Genomic DNA, 17500 nt, shown 5'->3' on the forward strand with positions numbered 1-17500 from the left:
TCCCTGCGGGACACCGCTTATTACTTCATTCCATTTTGAGTGCTGATCTCTTATCACTACTCTCATTTTTCTTTCTTGCAAAAAGTCTTCCATCCAATTTAGCAATTTACCTTGTATTCCTCCTTCATATTCTAATTTCTTAAGCAACTTCTTATGTGGTACTTTGTCAAAAGCTTTTTTTAGGTCTAGAAATGCACAATCAGCCCATCCATCTCTTTCTTGTATTATATCTATTAGTCTTGAATAGAAACATATTAAATTGGTGACGCATGATCGTCCTTGTCTGAATCCAAATTGCCTTGGATTTAGTACGTTGTTTTTTTCCAAGTATTTTACCCATCTACTTTTGATAATTCTTTCACATATTTTTGCTATTGTACTTGTTAGAGAGACTGGTCTATAGTTGGTAGGTTCTTCTTTATTTCCTCCTTTATATATAGGTACTATATTTGCTTTTTTCCAATCTTCTGGAACTTTTCCTTCTTTTAAGGAACTGCTTATTATGCTATGTATTTTGTCTGCCAGTTCATTCCTACATTCTTTCAGAATCCAGTTTGCTATTTCATCTGGCCCATGCGATTTTCTGACATCAAAATTACCCAAGTGTGTCAATATTTCATTCTTCGTTACTTCTATTTCTTCCATAGGGGGGACTTTTTCCTTCCACTCAATCTCTTCAGGTTGTATATTTTCCCTTGTAAACACTGATTTAAAATGTTTGTTCATAATTTCTGCCATTTCCATTTCCTCAGTGTATTCAACTCCTCCTTGTCTTAATTTCTCCAAGTCTTGTTTGTTTTTCAGTTTATTGTTTACAAATCTGTAGAATCGTGTTTGGTTGATCTTTACACTTTTCTATAACATCTTTTTCATATTTTCTTTTTTCCTCTCTGCACTTTTGTACATATTCATTTCTATAACCAGTATATATTTTCCATTTTTCAGGTCTTCTGTCTTTTTTCCATCCGGTCCAGGCTTTGTCTCTTTTGTCTTTTAACTCTCTACAACTTTTGTTGTACCAGCATTTTACATATTCTTTTTCTTGTTTTTGTCTTGGGACATACTTTTCCACTCCTTCTTTGTAAATTTTTGTCAAAATATTCCATTTCTCTTCCACTGATGTTTCTTCTTTGTATATTTCTTCCCAGTTTTCTTGTTGGAAGAATTCTCTTATTTTATCAAAGTTTGTTTTTTCATACATCATTCTTCCTTTTCTATATTGTTCATTTCTTTTCATATATTTTTCTTCATTAAGTTCCAGTTCAATCAATATGTGGTCACTTTTACCTATTGGTGTTTTATATTCAATCTTGTCCACTATTCTAGGTTCAGATGTAATTATTAAGTCTAGCCTCGATGGTTCTTCTTCATTTCTATACCTAGTGTTCTCTTGTATCCATTGTGTCATTGAATGGTCAGTAATCATCTCAAGTAGAGCATTTCCCCATGAGTCATCACCACTCTTTACTGTCATTTCTTCCCAGCAGATTTCTTTGCAATTAAAGTCGCCCATCATAACTATTCTTCCTCCGTCTTCCATTATTTTAGTTAATGCTATCTTTGTGTCCTCTAACATACTTTTATGTTCACTCTCCTCCCATGAGGCTGTTTTCGGAGGCACATAATTGATCACAAATTTTCTGCTCTTCTTATCTCGGTCTTCCACTTCTATCATAATCATCTCTACTGTATTCTTTCCATATATGACACCTTTCACGTTTATATCCTTCTTTGTCAGGAACATAACTCCACCCCCTTGTTTTTTCTCTCTGTTTCTAATCCAATAATTGTATGTATCATGTCCTACACTGTTGGGTGGTAGTGGGCCTTTTAATTTTGTTTCTACAATTCCCATTATGTCCGGTTCTTTTTCTTTCAAATAATCATTCAGTTCATTCAATCCTGTTATCAATCCATCTATATTTGTGTAAGACACTCTTAGTTTTCTGCCACTTCCATTGTGTTCTCTGTTTCCCTTATGTTTTTCTTTAGTATGTCGAACTGCTTTATTTTCATGTTCACTACTCTCCAATAGAATCTCTCTTTCTCTGACTCCGTTCTTTCCTCGTTTTTTGCCTTAGCTTCAATTCTTTTCTGCTTTTCTGCCTCTCTTTCCTCCTTATTCATTTCTCTTTTTATCCATACCTTTTTATATTGATCATTTGTTGCTAGTTTCCCTGTCTTGGATAGAATTTTCTCTGCCGTTGTTTGTGACCTGAATTTAATCTTAATTGGTCTGGTCTTATCTGTACTATATTTTCCGAGTCTGAATTTTTCCTCAATTTCCTTTATAATTTCTGGTTCATCTTCCTGGACTAATTTTAATAAACTGCTTACCCTTTCATTTTCCTCCTTGATTCTTGCGGTTCTATCTGGGTTATGTTTCTCTTCCATTCCTAATATAATTATACATTTCTTTTTGTCAGCTAATTCTCTTACTATATTCTCCTTCTGTCTCATCACTTTAATAACTGAGTCTTCATTATGTTCTTTCAATTGCTGTTTGACTATGTCAGTGAATGAAACCTTATTCCCTTCTTGAGTTATTCTCCAATTTTTAGCTTCTGTAGCTATTTTCTCACTGTTTTCATTACTATTCTTCTTCAATTTCTCATTCTCCTCCTTTACATTTCCTAACTGTCTTTTTAGGTCCTCTACTTCTTCAGTTAAGTTTCTGTTAGCCTTCTCTAGTTGTTCCAATCTTTCAATTCTCTGGAAGATGGAGTCTACCTTACCTAACTTACGTTCCAAGTCCTCGATCACCTTATCAACTCTCTCCTCTAGTCTTATCAGTCGGGGGGGGGGTTGTGTCCCCCCCACCCTCTTTAAATCCCTGGAACATATTCTCGTCACTTTCTACTGTATTTCTCCTCTCTATACTTCTAATCTTTACATTTTTATTTGCCATTTCGTCATCCGGTGGTCGTTTCATGTTGACCTTACGCCCGTCTGCCTGGGCCAAGTCCTCCACATCCTCATTTCCTTCCATTTCCCCAGCAATCCCTCCCCTTCTCCTCTTTTCCTACTTACCTACTGCCTCACGAGCAATTTCCCCCCCCCCTGCAAATACAAAAAGGCACTTCTCTTTGCGTTGGTATCCACAATCTGCACTTTTCTTCAGAGCGTTCGTCAAGCCGTCCGTTCGTTGAAAGTGTGTGTGTGTGTGTGTGTGTGTGTGTGTGTGTGTGTGTGTGCGCGATTTACCACCACGTCTTAGATCACCTGTTGGTCTCGTGATCGACAGCAATTACCCTCCCGCACGATGACGTCACGTGATAGTGATGATGTAGATAATACTGATAAGGTTGCTGATGGTGACTTTAGATCAAGGTTTCGCAACCAAGGGGCCGCGAAAATCTACCAGTGGGTCCCCAGGACGGGGGATTCAACATTCTACATTTACTCCTGTCATGGTATTTTTTAAATTCATGATAACAGAATGAGTTTTAATAGATTTTTTTTTTTTAAGTATTTTCCCTGTCTAATTCCGTCTCTCAGAATGTTGCAATTATTTGTATATATATATTTATATTTATATATATATATATATATATATATATATATATATATATATATATATATATATATATATGTATATAAAACACAATGCACTTTAATTCTAAACCATCAGCATCAGGTGTCTCGTGGAGCCTACATGTAGTCTCCACGGGACACCCGATGTTGATGGCTCAGAATTAAAGTGCATTGTGGTTGATAAAAACGTATCGCTATTCACTGGGACCCATTCAGTGTTGTACATATATGTATATGTATATATATATACATATATATATATATATATATACATATGTATATATGTATATATATATAAATGTATATATATATACATATATATACATATACATATATATATATATATATATATATATATCATGTTTCTATCACTAAATTATTGCATATAAATATGAAATGACTATACCCTATCTAATCCCATATCAAAGGGTCCCCTGAATCCACAAGTAGATGTAAGGGGTTTACAAAGCTTGGAAGGTTGAGAAACAACTGATATCAAGCAAAATGCTTAAAGGCTTCACCAGAGCAAAAATATTCAGATATTTACCCACTATCAAATTAAGCAAATTACACTTATAACATTTAAAAGAAAATACACAAATGTTTACTTATACCACTCTAATGCTAAGTGAACAAGCAGATGTATGATATATTTCGAGATAGCATTGTAATTTAGAATTACCTGTTTAGAAATATGATGGATAATTTTCGATTTTGAAACCTTGTTGATGATAATTCAATTTCAACTAGTGAACATTGCTCTTGCAATCGCTCGCAGGCGCACCATGAAAGAAAGTAGAATTCCTATGACCCAAAAGGAAGAAAACTCGACTCTAAACATGACATAGCAAAGGATAAAGATATTCACAAACCTATTGAAGCTGTGGTAATGAAGTATGGAAAAAGTTTATACAGATATGTAATATAAGAATTATACACAATATATATATATAAAGCTACCCATAAATTACTTAAATTTTCTTTGACAATTTTTTTTTAAATATCAAGGGATAACTATGTTAAAATGAATCAAAACTTAAACTTATATTGTAGGTCTTAAAAGAAATGATAGAGCAGCGTTTCCCAACTTTTTCCGACCATAGCAACCCCTGTTGTCATGTCTAAGCAGTCCAACACCCCTATCTTGTTATTAGAAAGATAAAAGAAAGTAAAGTGTAGTGCTTGATGATTTATTTTTTGAATCCTCAGAACTGGAACAAATTTACAATATTGTTTGTAAAAGAAATAAGAACACCCTAGAAAAATAAAATAGCATGGGAAAAAGTCGAATATGTACAGCTGGGTAATCAATGATACATATATCAATGTGGTGATTTTTGTGTGCATCACTTCCCAGCACTCCCTATAATTTATTTCAGCACCTCCAGGGGGTGCTAGCATCCTAGCTAGATTGGGAAAAGCTGTGATAGAGGATCATATCTGAATCTTTTTGCTCTGGTGAAGCTTTTAAGCATTTTTCTTGAACCAAAAACATGTTATTTCATGCATCCAGGATCTTGTCCTGAAGGAATTAAAAGAGTATCAACCTAACGTCGTTCTATAACGAGAATTTCAAAGAGACTGTAATGTATTTGATTTCACAATACTTTTCAGAACCTTTTATATTCTAGTGTCGGACAAATAAAGACCTATATTATGGAATTCCTTGCGCCTGTTTTGGTGTAATATATATATATATATGTATATATATATATATATTTACATACATATGTATACATATATATATATATATATATTATATATTATATATATATATATTTATATATATATATATATATATATGTATATATATATATATGTATATATATATATATATATATATACATACATACAATGGAGAAAACTTCCTGTCCCTTTCTCTTTGCGTGATAATGAGTGGGTAAGAGGGCCCCAACATGGGTAAGTGACGCCCCGGGGCGAGTCGAAAAGTGCCGCAACCACTACCACCACCTTCCACATCTGTTAGTCACTAGCACGATTCACATGTAACATTTATCCACAAAACAACGTTTATACACCCTTCATTCATACACACAACTCATGATAGATAAATAATGAATTAAAAGAACATTAAGGGGAATTTGATTCACCTTTTCACCAAAAGTGCCCCCGCCCCACCAAAACGTGTCGCCCCGGGGCATTGCCCCCCCCCCTCCCCTTGTCGGGGCCCTGGTGGCTAAACAATATCTTAAAACTAACGGGACTAACATGGAGAGACGTCACCGAATACCTTGTAGACAAGCCAAGCGTTTTTATAAAGGAGTCCATGAAAACGTAGAAGTCCTTTGAAGTTTATGATTACTTTGTTGCCGGTCATGTGCAGGACTGTCATTATCATCCAATTACCAACAACAACCAATTTTGTTTTATCAAGTTAGAAGTAAGGTGAATTATGCGTTAGTTCTCTATGTCGGCCATACTTCTATTTACATATTTTTAAGAACATTTTGAAGATAAGTCATGCTCAATTTAAGATATGAATATTTACATTATCAAATTAAATCTTCATTAATGTTGAATCATGAATAACCAACAAAAATATGACTAATGAGATTCTGATTGTTAATGATGTAGTTCATAAGCTAACTGATTAAAATGCGCAAACTTAAGTATTTGTTTTCATTCTGCAGGTTCTTAGTGAACGCCAAGGATTTAAGACAGTACTGTATAAGACTTAGGTATGCCTTAACAAGGCTGATGGTTGGTTTCTTACTGTAAACTGTACATGTATGGTAGGATTAGGCTCATACTACAGTAATGTGGTAGTACATGTCTTCAAGTTAGAGGTAGCAGTACACTTCAAAATAAACGAGCCAGCCACTTGTACCAGCCAACTTCATTCCTGGAAAACATCCCGGAAAAATGTCAATCTACCTCAAATCGCTACTTTCCACACAGTTTGGGTTTTGATATTTGGTCGTAAGATTAAGTATTCTAGTCTTCTATTCGGATTGCGTGTTTCCAAGCTTCCCTTCTCTTCTTTTCGATCGGAATTTTCCCCTTTTGGCACACCATAAAAAGGTAATGAATATTTTTTTTTCAAACTTGCGGTTTGTACAACCAATAGCACAACAAATGTGTGGTATTTTATTCGTGCCAAACGTGTAACGCAAAACGCAAAAGTTCCGTAAAGTGTGTATGAACAATAGCAGATCACGGCAAATGTTTTGCCTCACACCATTGCAAGGAGCCTATAAGAGTTATAATCGTAAAATATATATGCGTATGCTTATACGAATACTTTTACCATTTATCTTTTGCTTCAATCGTTTGTACACGTAAGAGCATATTCTTATTTATCATTTTTGAAGTTTACCTGTAACTATTGAAATCCGTTGTGGAATAAATTCTAACTTCATAAGATAAGGTCACCCCTATAAATATTGGTTTTCTCTAAAATGTATGACATTAAGCAATAACTATTGTTTTGTATTAATGCTATAATATTGTTTGAATATGTATTAAAATAAAAATTCTAGAATTTGCCAGTGGCACTTTTATGATGCAATGGATACCAGACGAGACTAAATATGTAAATATTGTTAATTATATCTCCTTATTTCTTGGAAAAATCCTTTGCAACATTAATGTTTGTTGCAGCTCGCCGTTTCAGGGAGCGTCATCAACATCATCAATGTAAACTTCCACAATCATTTACATCATTATCACCATTGTCATCACCATCATTTGGATCACTATCACTTGTGGATTCAGGGGACCCTTTGATAGGGATGAGATAGGGTATAGTCAGTTTACATTTGTATGTAATAAATTAGTAATAGAAACATTATACATATACAAATTATTACAGCATTCTGAGAGACGCAATTAGACAGTGGATAAAATTGAAAAAAGGACATCTCCATTAAGACACATTGTGTAATCATGAATCATAGAAAAGACTTAGCCGTGACAGAAGTAACTGTAGAATATTGAATTCTCTGGTTGCGAATCATTGATCTAAAATCACCATCATCTACCTTATCAGTGTCATCTACACCGTCACTATCACGTGACGTCATCGCACGGGAGGGTATATAATAGCTGTCGATCACGAGACCAACAGATAATCCAAGACGTGGTGGTGAATCACACACACACACACGCACGCGCGCAAGCACACACACACACACAACACGGCCCGATGGCGGATTGGTAAAGCACTGGCCTCACAAGCCAGAGAACCGGGGTTCGATTCCCCGGCCGGGCGGAGACAAGTTGGGTGTGTCTCCTTTCACGTGTAGCCCCTGTTCACCTAGCAGCGAGTAGGTACGGGACGTTAGTCAAGGAGTTGTGACCTTGCTGTCCCGGTGTGTGGAGTGTGAGTGGTCTCAGACCTACCCAGAGATCTGCTAATAATGAGCTCTGAGCTCACTGCCGTAGGGTGGTGTCTGGCTGTCTCGAAAGGAGGCTGCAGCAGATCCGAGGTGAATACACACACACACACACATGACTTGACGTAGTGGTAGCGATCGCGTCCGCCACTACGGCGGTACGGGTTCGAATCCCGCCCAGGGTGAAATAATTTTAGTATCGTTCCGCTGCAAGTCGTTACTCCAACTCTCGTGGGCGAGGAGTTGTGTGTGTGTGCGTGTAAGGTCACAACATTACGCACAGATCGGTCATATAAGAACTCTGAGCTCTCTTCCGTGAGTGAAATAGCCATCGATCACGGGTCCAACACATGATCCAAGACCATGGTGATTCACACACACACACACACATACACACACACACACACACACACACACACACACACACACACACACACACACACACACACACACACACACACACACACACTCACACTGTTTAATCGAAGCAGATAAAGAGATCTTGAGCTCAATCCAGTGACTTCGTACCAACCGCCTGAGGTTGCCTCTTCAGAGAGAGAGAGAAAAAGAGAGAGAGAAAGAGAGAGAGAGAGAGAGGGAGAGAGAGAGAGGCGACTGTGCTTTTGGGGTTTGAGGACAAGTGGTAAGAGGACGATTCTATCTGACGTCCCTCCACCAAAGTGTTAAATGACCTGCAATTGTTCTCGTGCACAGTAACATTAATCTTTCATGTTCTCATTTATCTATCCTTATCTTTTTTATTCTATTTTAGAATGTTCTGGCTTTCATGAGGTTACAGGTAACAGAAATGTTGCAAGAAGGGAAATTGTCTTCTTGAGTCAGTTAGAATGGGTTAGAAATGTCGAGCAATAACGGAGAAAAACTGGCTCACTTAGTTATTTAGGGGAGAGAGGCTTCCTCACATGATCTAGGAGAACTTGGAAGAAAGAGGCGAATTCAGAAAGATCTCAGCAGAAACGCCATCTTGTGACGGTGAAATCTATTCCTGGAACAACAATTCGCTCGGGGAAACGCCTCAAAAGAAAAACGGGAAGGTGTACCTGAATAGAAAATGATGTGTCTGTGCACGTTTAGTGTGTGTGAGTAATTCACCATGATCTTGGATCACGTGTAGGGTTCGTGATCGACAGCTACTACCCCCATGGATGAGAGCTCAGAGCTTATGTACGACCGATCTATGGATAATACTATGTGTGTGTGTGTGTGTGTGTGTGTGTGTGTGTGTGTGTGTGTGTGTGTGTGTGTGTGTGTGTGTGTGTGTGTGTGTGTGTGTGTAAGTGACCAATCATTGTTCGCATGGAATTGAAGTTATGCTCACTCAAGGGTGGGTGTGTTAGAGTGTGTGTGTAGGTGACCAATCTTTATTCAGCATCAAATGGAAGCTATGCTGTCTCAGGGGCCATCAGTCTAAGGAGATCAGGTTAAGGAAGGAAAACTCTGCAACATGACAATGCTTCCTAAATTAATAAGGCGTAGATACTGGATGTTTTCAGAAAGTGCAATGTATGTGGTCAAATAGAAATTATCTAAGTAAGCATGATGTCATAAATTGATAAGGTTTTACCATTTAAATGAGTGCACGCGCCCGCGCGCGCGTGTATGTGTATGACTCATCATGGTCTTGGATCTCGTGTTGGAGTAGCGGAGTAGTGGTTGCGAACTCTAGTACCGCATCGTCGAACGTGTGTATATGTGTGTATACGTGTGATGTGTGTGTGTGTGTGTGTGTGTGTGTGTGTGTGTGTGTGTGTGTGTGTGTGATTCACCTTGGTCTTTGGATCACGTGTTGGACTCGTGATCGACAACTATTTCCCTCTCGGAAGAGAGCTCAGAGCTCGTATGACCGATCTATGGGTAATGCTATGACCTTACACGCACACACACACCCAACTCCCCGCCCATGAGAGTTGGAGTAACGACTCGAAGCGCAACGATACTGAAATAATTTCAGCCCTAGGCAGGATTCGAACCAGGTACCGCCGGCAGCCCCGTATTGACAGTCTGAGACTTTACCAGCCGCGCCACCGAGTGTGTGTGTGTGCGTATGTGTGTGTGTATATGTGTGCGTGTACAGGTATGTGAGAGAGTGAAAAAGTGAGAGTGAAAGTGAGTGTGTGAGTGTGACTGATGCACCACAGTCTTGGGTCATGTGTTGGACTCATGATAGAAAATTATTACCCACACGAATGAAAGCTCATATATGGCCCGATCTGTGATTAATGTTGTGGCTTTTTGTATGGTTGTGAGACGTGGACCTTGACAACTTCAGATGCGAGATCCGAACAATTAAGATAAGATGCTACAGAAGAATCCTGCGTATATCATCTACAGAACACGTCACCAATGATGACATTCACAGAATTATCTGGTAGCATCTATGAAGACCTGTTAACCACGGTTAAGAATTAAAATTGCGATGGCACGTCCATATGACAAGATCCAAAGGTTTAGCTAAGATCATCTTACAGGGAACAATTCAGAGGAAAAGGGAGGGCACGGCAAAGGAAATAATGAACGGGAAACATCAGTGGATGAACTTCCCCGCATCAGTGGAAAACTTCCCCGCACCTTAAGTTTACATCCGCGTCCTCTGGTGCATTGACGCTCATGGCAACGCTCCTCTATGACCCTAGCAATTGTTGGGGTCAGAGAACAGTGAACCAGCTATGGAGTAGAAAAGCCCAGAGCATGCAGCTTGGCGTTCACCAAATAACATAAATTTAAGGTCACTCTTTGGTGAGATGCAACTATGCAAACATCATGATTTAATTTTAGTCTTTATTCTTCATTTTCGTGTAATGGATATTTCGATCCATTTGTCATGTCCCTCAGACCCTTTGATATCGTCTTTCTATCCTCTGTCTAGTCTCCCATTCAGACAGTAACATATTTGCTCCGTCTCCCATAATCTTTTCTGGCCATCTTTCTTCGTCAATTCTATCACCACTTTTTTATCGCCAATACAATGTTCTCACTCCGGCATGCTTTCTTGCACAGTTTGTCCACTTCATCATGAAGTCTTCATGTCTTTCAGTGCTATTCCTAGCATTGAGATTTCCATTATTCTCGGTGCACTCCTTAGCTTTATCTCCATAGTCTTCGTCAAGTTTCACATCTGTAGATCATAGCTGGGATTATATAATAATAATAATAAATTCCATTTCAGACATAAAGGTAGAAATCTCATGATGTTTAGATATTTCCAAAACTTTTTCCAGGCAAAAGTGATACGCCTTTTTATTTAATTTTCATTGTCTTGATTTAGTTAGAGCATCTAGTCTAAATAATCATACCCTTCAGCATCTTCAAGATTCTCAACCATCTAATGGGCACTGAAACTATCGGTTGTTTTAAGAAAAGCCTAGACAACTTTATGGATGGGGATGACAGGTGGTAATGGGCATGGACTGTCCAGTGTAAGCCTTATGGTCTCTTGCAGTCTCCTCCATTCTTATGTTCTTATAATTGCTTTACTCTGATATTTAAAGTTGAACATTACATTGAATTTAGTCCTGTTCATTTTCAAACTATTTGAGGGTCTCCTTATATAACGCAGCATGTCTTATAAGTCTTCTGCCATTTCTGAAGAGAAAATAATTCCCAAAATATTCCCAATTGATGTCCAAACCTTTCTGTTTCAAACTCAGCTCATGTACTCAATTACAGGAATTCCTTTCACGCAAGTGTTCTGTAAAACCTTTATAATGAGCTTGTTTGGATCCTTTTCACATGTAGCTTGGTAATGCTGTTAGTTCTACTGAGTCAAAAGCTTTTTTATAATCTACAAACTATGTGTGTGTGTATGTACGTGCTTATGTGTGTGTGTGTGTGTGCGTGTGTGTGCGTGTGTGCGTGTGTGCGTGCATATGTGCGCTGATGCGCTCTTCGTGTAAGGTGATGAAGGAGCGCTTACTCGCCCGTAAGTGAGCCAGTCGACAGGTGACCTGCGACTGAAACGGTGGTCAGCGAACGAGCGAGATCATGTTTGGCTGGACTGTTCTGGCGGCTGTGCTAGCCGTAGTTGTTCGAGGGTAAGTTTGAAAAGTGCATTTATGTGTCGTTTCCTCTCACACACACACACACACACACACACAACCCCTCTCACCCCAATTCTATTTATATACCAAAGTGCTTCTTCCTAGCGAGCCAAGGCATGCAAATACCCCCACCCATCCTACTCCCATCCATCACCCATTTGCTTCCCTTCTATCTCAGCTTCTTGTGGATGAAGGGCTATCCCTGTTCCCCGACCACTGCCCGGGTCAGAAGCAATGCAGCAAAATACACCCACAGCAGATCCTGAACTGGTTTACCCTCATCATTTGATTTTCATGACAAAGCTCCCTCCCCGTCCCCTCGCGCGTAAAGAGATAAAAGAAACAATCCCTTCGAGCCTTATCGTCAATCTATCATCCATTAACAAGCATTCTCCTATCACACCTATCTCTTACCTTCTCCCTTCTCAGCTCAAGAGACATTCCCCTTTCAACCCTTCACCCCTATCGATTCATATAATTTTCGGTCTTCCCCTCATACTTACTCCATCCACCTCTGCCTTCCACACTCCTTTTGCTAGTCTTTCTTCACTAATCGTTTCAATATGTCCAAACCACTTCAGTATTCTTTCATCACCCCTATCTGCCAGCTCCCTTTCCACATCTGCTATCCTTACGTCCTCATTTCTTACTTTATCAATCCTCGTAACCCCACCATACTTCTCATGCACTACATCACAAACAGATTTAAATTTCTCCTTCCTACTTCCCTTACATTCTCTGTTCCATACTATATCGTAGGCACAACCATCCTTTCATATAATCTTTTGCTTTGATATGTGTCAGGGTTTCATTCAGTTAAGTAAAATTGCCTAGCTGCAGCCAGAATAGATACGAGTCGAATGAAAAACTGCAAATAATTATATATATATATATATATATATATATATATATATATATATATATATATATATATATATATATATATATATACAGTATATATATATATATATATATATATATATATATATATATATATATATATATATATATATATACTCAAAGAAGTTGAATGCATCGAAAGACTGGAAAGGGTGAGCAATAGAACTAATAAATGATAATAAAATATAAAATAAAGTAGAACCATATGAGTGATTTAAAAAGCAGACTCGTGAGGGACCGATTCAGGTATTCAAGATTTTAGAGGAAACTGATACTTTCAAATCTGAGACTATATCTTACATATAATGCTAGCGTAACTAGATTAAACTACTACAGCCTAAAAATAGACATGTCCAATTTCGTCAGTTTCGTCTCTCATGGCGATGGCAAGTGTGTGTTTTGGCGTCTGTCAATTATTATGTTTTCTTGTTTGTCCACTATTTTGTTCTGCGCTCAATCCCTTAAAGAACCAAAATGCCTCTTTGATATTCTGAAGAAGAGAAAGGAAAAGCGAGATCCAGGATTTATAAAACTGATACCCAGTCTTGCCTCCAAAACTTTATTTATCGTGCAGACGTGAGTCTATTATATGACATCATGAGCCATAATTGGGAGTGTAATTACCTTTTATTCAACCTTTTCAACACGATAAGGTGCTATTTTCTTTGCGGATTTTATTCAGCTGTGGAAAGTGTCATCACGGCGAGATAGTTTGGGCATGTGGAAAAATGAAGGAAAAATAATCTTAGAAATTTATCCGGAAAGCGGAAGTGGATGGGGAGAACTTGAAGGGAAGACCTGTCGAGCAAAGAAGGGAGAGGACAAAATATCGTTCTGTATAAAGAATAGTTGTAAATGGATAAGGAAATGACGCGACCCGAAGGGATTTCTTTTTGTTTGTTTGGTATATTTCTTGAATGGGTAAGAGTGGGTGAGGTTGTCATGTAATAAAGTGATGGAGGCCAACGAGCTTCGGAGTGCTGTGTCTTACTGCATTGCCTTTGACTCGGATAGTGTGGCAGGGACAAGGATAACCCTTCATCCAATAGGAGCTAAGATAAGTGGAACAACTAATGGGTTTTTGGATGGACGTGGGGTAGGTGTAGGGTAAATGAATGCTTTGATTTGGCCATCTTCTTTATAAGGGGAAAAGACCGTTTATTACGTTATATATGCATGTATTGAGAGATCTAGAGAGATCTATTAATTTGAAGGCACTAAGTTATCTTTGAGTAGAGAAAATAAAATTTCAGTGAGGTTGATGCGGCAGTATGACAAATATTAAAAGTAGATTATACAGCTGAATATTCCATTATGAAATATAATAAAAGAAATAAAAAATAATCTTCCATTAGGGAATCTAAGAAAAGAGATAAAGAAACTAACTCTGGATACGGTGTCTTCAACTAAGAGCATGTAACGGCCTTGAAAACTTGACCTTTATGAAGGTCGCGCGCACATAGGATTATCCATACATCGGGTAGTATAAAAGACCTGAGCTTTCATTAGGAAGAGTAATTATTGTCGATCACAAATTTGCACGTGACCCAAGATCATAGTGAATCATAGACACATACATACACATGCGCGCACACACTTAGATGAAGTAGAAATATATTAGAGGAAAAGATGAAGACAGATAGATGGAAACTGTAACAGAGTGAAATCGGATGAAAGGGGTATAAATGCACTAATAAAGGAACAAAAGGAAAGGAAAAGGAAAAGGGAAAACAAATTAGAATAAATTATGCTGCAAAACAACGGAGAAAAGGGGGGGCGGCCGATGAACGAGCAGAAAGAAGTGGTGACAATTTCAAAAGTAGAGAAGGAATGGAAAGAAATGCTGTTGATAAAAATTGATAGTTTTAATGTGAAAAGGGAACATACTGTATCATAAATAGAGGAAAAATAAGAATTTTTGAAATAACAAAGACATTGTTTTATTAGTTACGGAAAGTAATGAACAAAAAGAAACAGAAGTACTTAGGTTAGTTAGGTATGTGAATGGAGGGGCATAGCTACTAAGATTAAGTTTGCACCACAAGCCGTAGCGAATGAGATAGCAGAACACAGAAATCCACAGACAAGGGCAAGGTCAAGAGTGTATCAGAAGAAATGCAACAGACGAAAGACCAAAAGTTGAGCTAGTATTAAAAAACAGGGACGAAAACGAACACCAGAGCACAAGACGAAATTCTTGCAGAGAATTATCAGCCAAAAACCGGGGAAGTGCTAACTAAAAAAAAAAAAAAAAAAAAAAAAAAAAAAAAAAAAAAAAAAAAAAAAAAAAGAGGCAAATACGAAATAAATAAAAAAATAAATGAAAGGAAGAGAGCAAAGAAACCAAAATTGAATCGACAATAACCCGGAAAAGGAAGAAAAAAATATAAAATTAATTGACCAATGTAAACATGAGCCTAAACTGTTCTACAGATATCTCAAGGGTAAACTGAGACAAGGGAAAAAGAATCGCCCAGTTGGAACGAGAAGAAAAGGAGACTCAAAATTGCAAGTGGATATTCACCAAGGAAAGTGTACCTGAGGATAGGAAGAGAGTAACTAGGAATGTAATGTTAAAAGACATGAATGTGGAAGTGCAGGAACATCACAAACCAATGGAGAACCTAGATACAAGAACAACCCTAACGGGATCTCAAAGTGGACACTTAAGAAATGTAGGGACTGACCGGGGGCAAGATTCAAGAGCTAATTGTACTTTCACCGGAAGAAAGGAAAGCGTCCCGGAAATGGAAAAGGGTCAATGTGGTACAAATTTTCGATCTTATACTCGCCGGCATTGTTACGTTGCACTTTCAGTGTTCTTTATCTAATCGTGTTCTATTGCTATTTATCACCATTGTGTTTTGAGATTCCTGTAGGACAGTGGTTCTTAACCTGTGGGGAATTCCCCACTGGTGGGGAATGGCGGAGTTGCCAAGTGGGGAATGACCGGTCGGACAGAAGAACCACTTTTTTTTTTTTTTTTTTTAATCGATGTGTTTTTGTTTCTTTTTGTTTGTTTCTGGTGTTAGAAATGTCAACACTGCATGGGTTAAAATCGAATTTGTCAAAGACCGATGCTGTGGTGGGAAATGGAGAGTTGGCTCACTAAAAAGTGGGGAATTGGAGAAAAAAGGTTAAGATGGGAAGTAATGATAAAGGAGAACAAAATATCACGATAGGATGTAATGATAATGGAGGAGAAAATATCACGGTAGGATATAATGTCATTGAAGGCCAAAATGTAATTTTAGGAAGGGATACCGGACAGAATGTCAATGAAGGCCAAAATATCATGATAGGATGTAATATCGCTAGAGGACGAAATGACACATTAGGATGTAATGTCTTAGGACAAAATGTCACAATGGGATGTAATGACAGTGGAGGACAAAAGATCACGATGGGAAATAATGATAGTGGAGAACAAAATATCACGATAGGATGTAATGATAATGGAGGAGAAAATATCACGGTAGGATATAATGTCAGTGAAGAACAAAATATAATTTTAGGAAGAGATACCGGACAGAATGTCAATGACGGCCAAACTATCAAGATAGGATGTAATGACAGTGGAAGACAAAAGATCACGATGGGATGTAATTATAGTGGAGGAAAAAATATCACGGTAGGATATAATGTCACTGGAGGACAAAATATAATTTTAGAAAGGGATGCCGGACATAATGTCACTGAACGACGGGAGGCCGGCGTGAATCACGGTGACGTAGGGGGACAAAATGTACAAAATAGATCGGATGACCGTAATCGACCAGATGTCCGTGATGGGGGAAATGTTAATTTTGATAGGAGAAATGTTAATGAGGCATTGAATGTCAATGAAGGACCAAATAATAATAATATAGAGCAAGGCATAAATAAAAAACAAAATGATAATATAAGACATGATATTGAAACTCAAAATGTGTCAAAAAGAAATAATCAGGAGTTTCTTAAAACTATGTACTTTAATGCTCGTAGTATTAGGAACAAATTTCAAGAAATACAGGCGTATGTCAAAAGCGAAAATCTCGATATGATAGGAATAACTGAGACATGGTTAAATGGTACAGAGTTCGAAGCTGAATTTAATATTGCGGGATTTAAACACTTTCATCAGGATAGAAACCACAAGAAAGGTGGGGGTGCTCTATTGTACGTTAAAAACAATGTTCATGCTTGTGTTTTAGAGAAAGTGAAACAGGATGCATATGACAGTTTGTGGGTTGAGTTAACCCAAACAAATGGACAAAAAATGAATATAGGTGTAATATATAGGCCAAAGACATTATCATTAGCAGACGACAAACTGTTATTTCAAGAACTGTCTAGTTTCTGCAACCGGGATTTATTGATAATGGGTGATTTCAATTTTACTGACATTGATTGGATGACCCTTGAACATGGCCATATAGGTAGTCGCTTGATTGATTTTCTTGGTGACAATTACTTAATTCAGCATGTAAAAGAGCCCACAAGATATGGAAACTTACTCGATTTATTGATCACTAGCCGCGAAAGCATGGCAACTGATGTAGAAGTCGGTGAATCTGTTGCAAATAGCGATCACAACTTAGTCAGATTCAAACTCCTAAACAATTTTAGAATAGATACTTGTGCTTCTAAAATACCCGATTTCAGTAAAGCTCA

At 37.7% G+C, this 17500-nt stretch overlaps 1 protein-coding gene across 2 annotated transcripts in view; it reads left to right on the forward strand.

The window, feature by feature from the left end:
- LOC143038928 (alpha-1-inhibitor 3-like) overlaps nt 1-17500 on the forward strand; it is a 194659-nt gene that overhangs the window by 8612 nt on the left and 168547 nt on the right. Inside the window, exon 1 of one of the 2 annotated variants that reach the window (XM_076208693.1) lies at nt 11838-11941. The exons of the other annotated variant lie outside the window; for it this stretch is intronic. Coding sequence (XP_076064808.1) covers nt 11892-11941 — 50 coding nt within the window. The 5' untranslated portion in view covers nt 11838-11891. Of the gene's footprint in view, nt 1-11837; nt 11942-17500 lie in introns of those variants that run through there. 2 annotated transcript variants of the gene reach the window in all.

This window comes from Oratosquilla oratoria, chromosome 25 (assembly GCF_046742065.1).
Source record: "Oratosquilla oratoria isolate Oo_2021 chromosome 25, ASM4674206v1, whole genome shotgun sequence".
In the NCBI taxonomy this organism is placed as follows: domain Eukaryota; kingdom Metazoa; phylum Arthropoda; class Malacostraca; order Stomatopoda; family Squillidae; genus Oratosquilla; species Oratosquilla oratoria.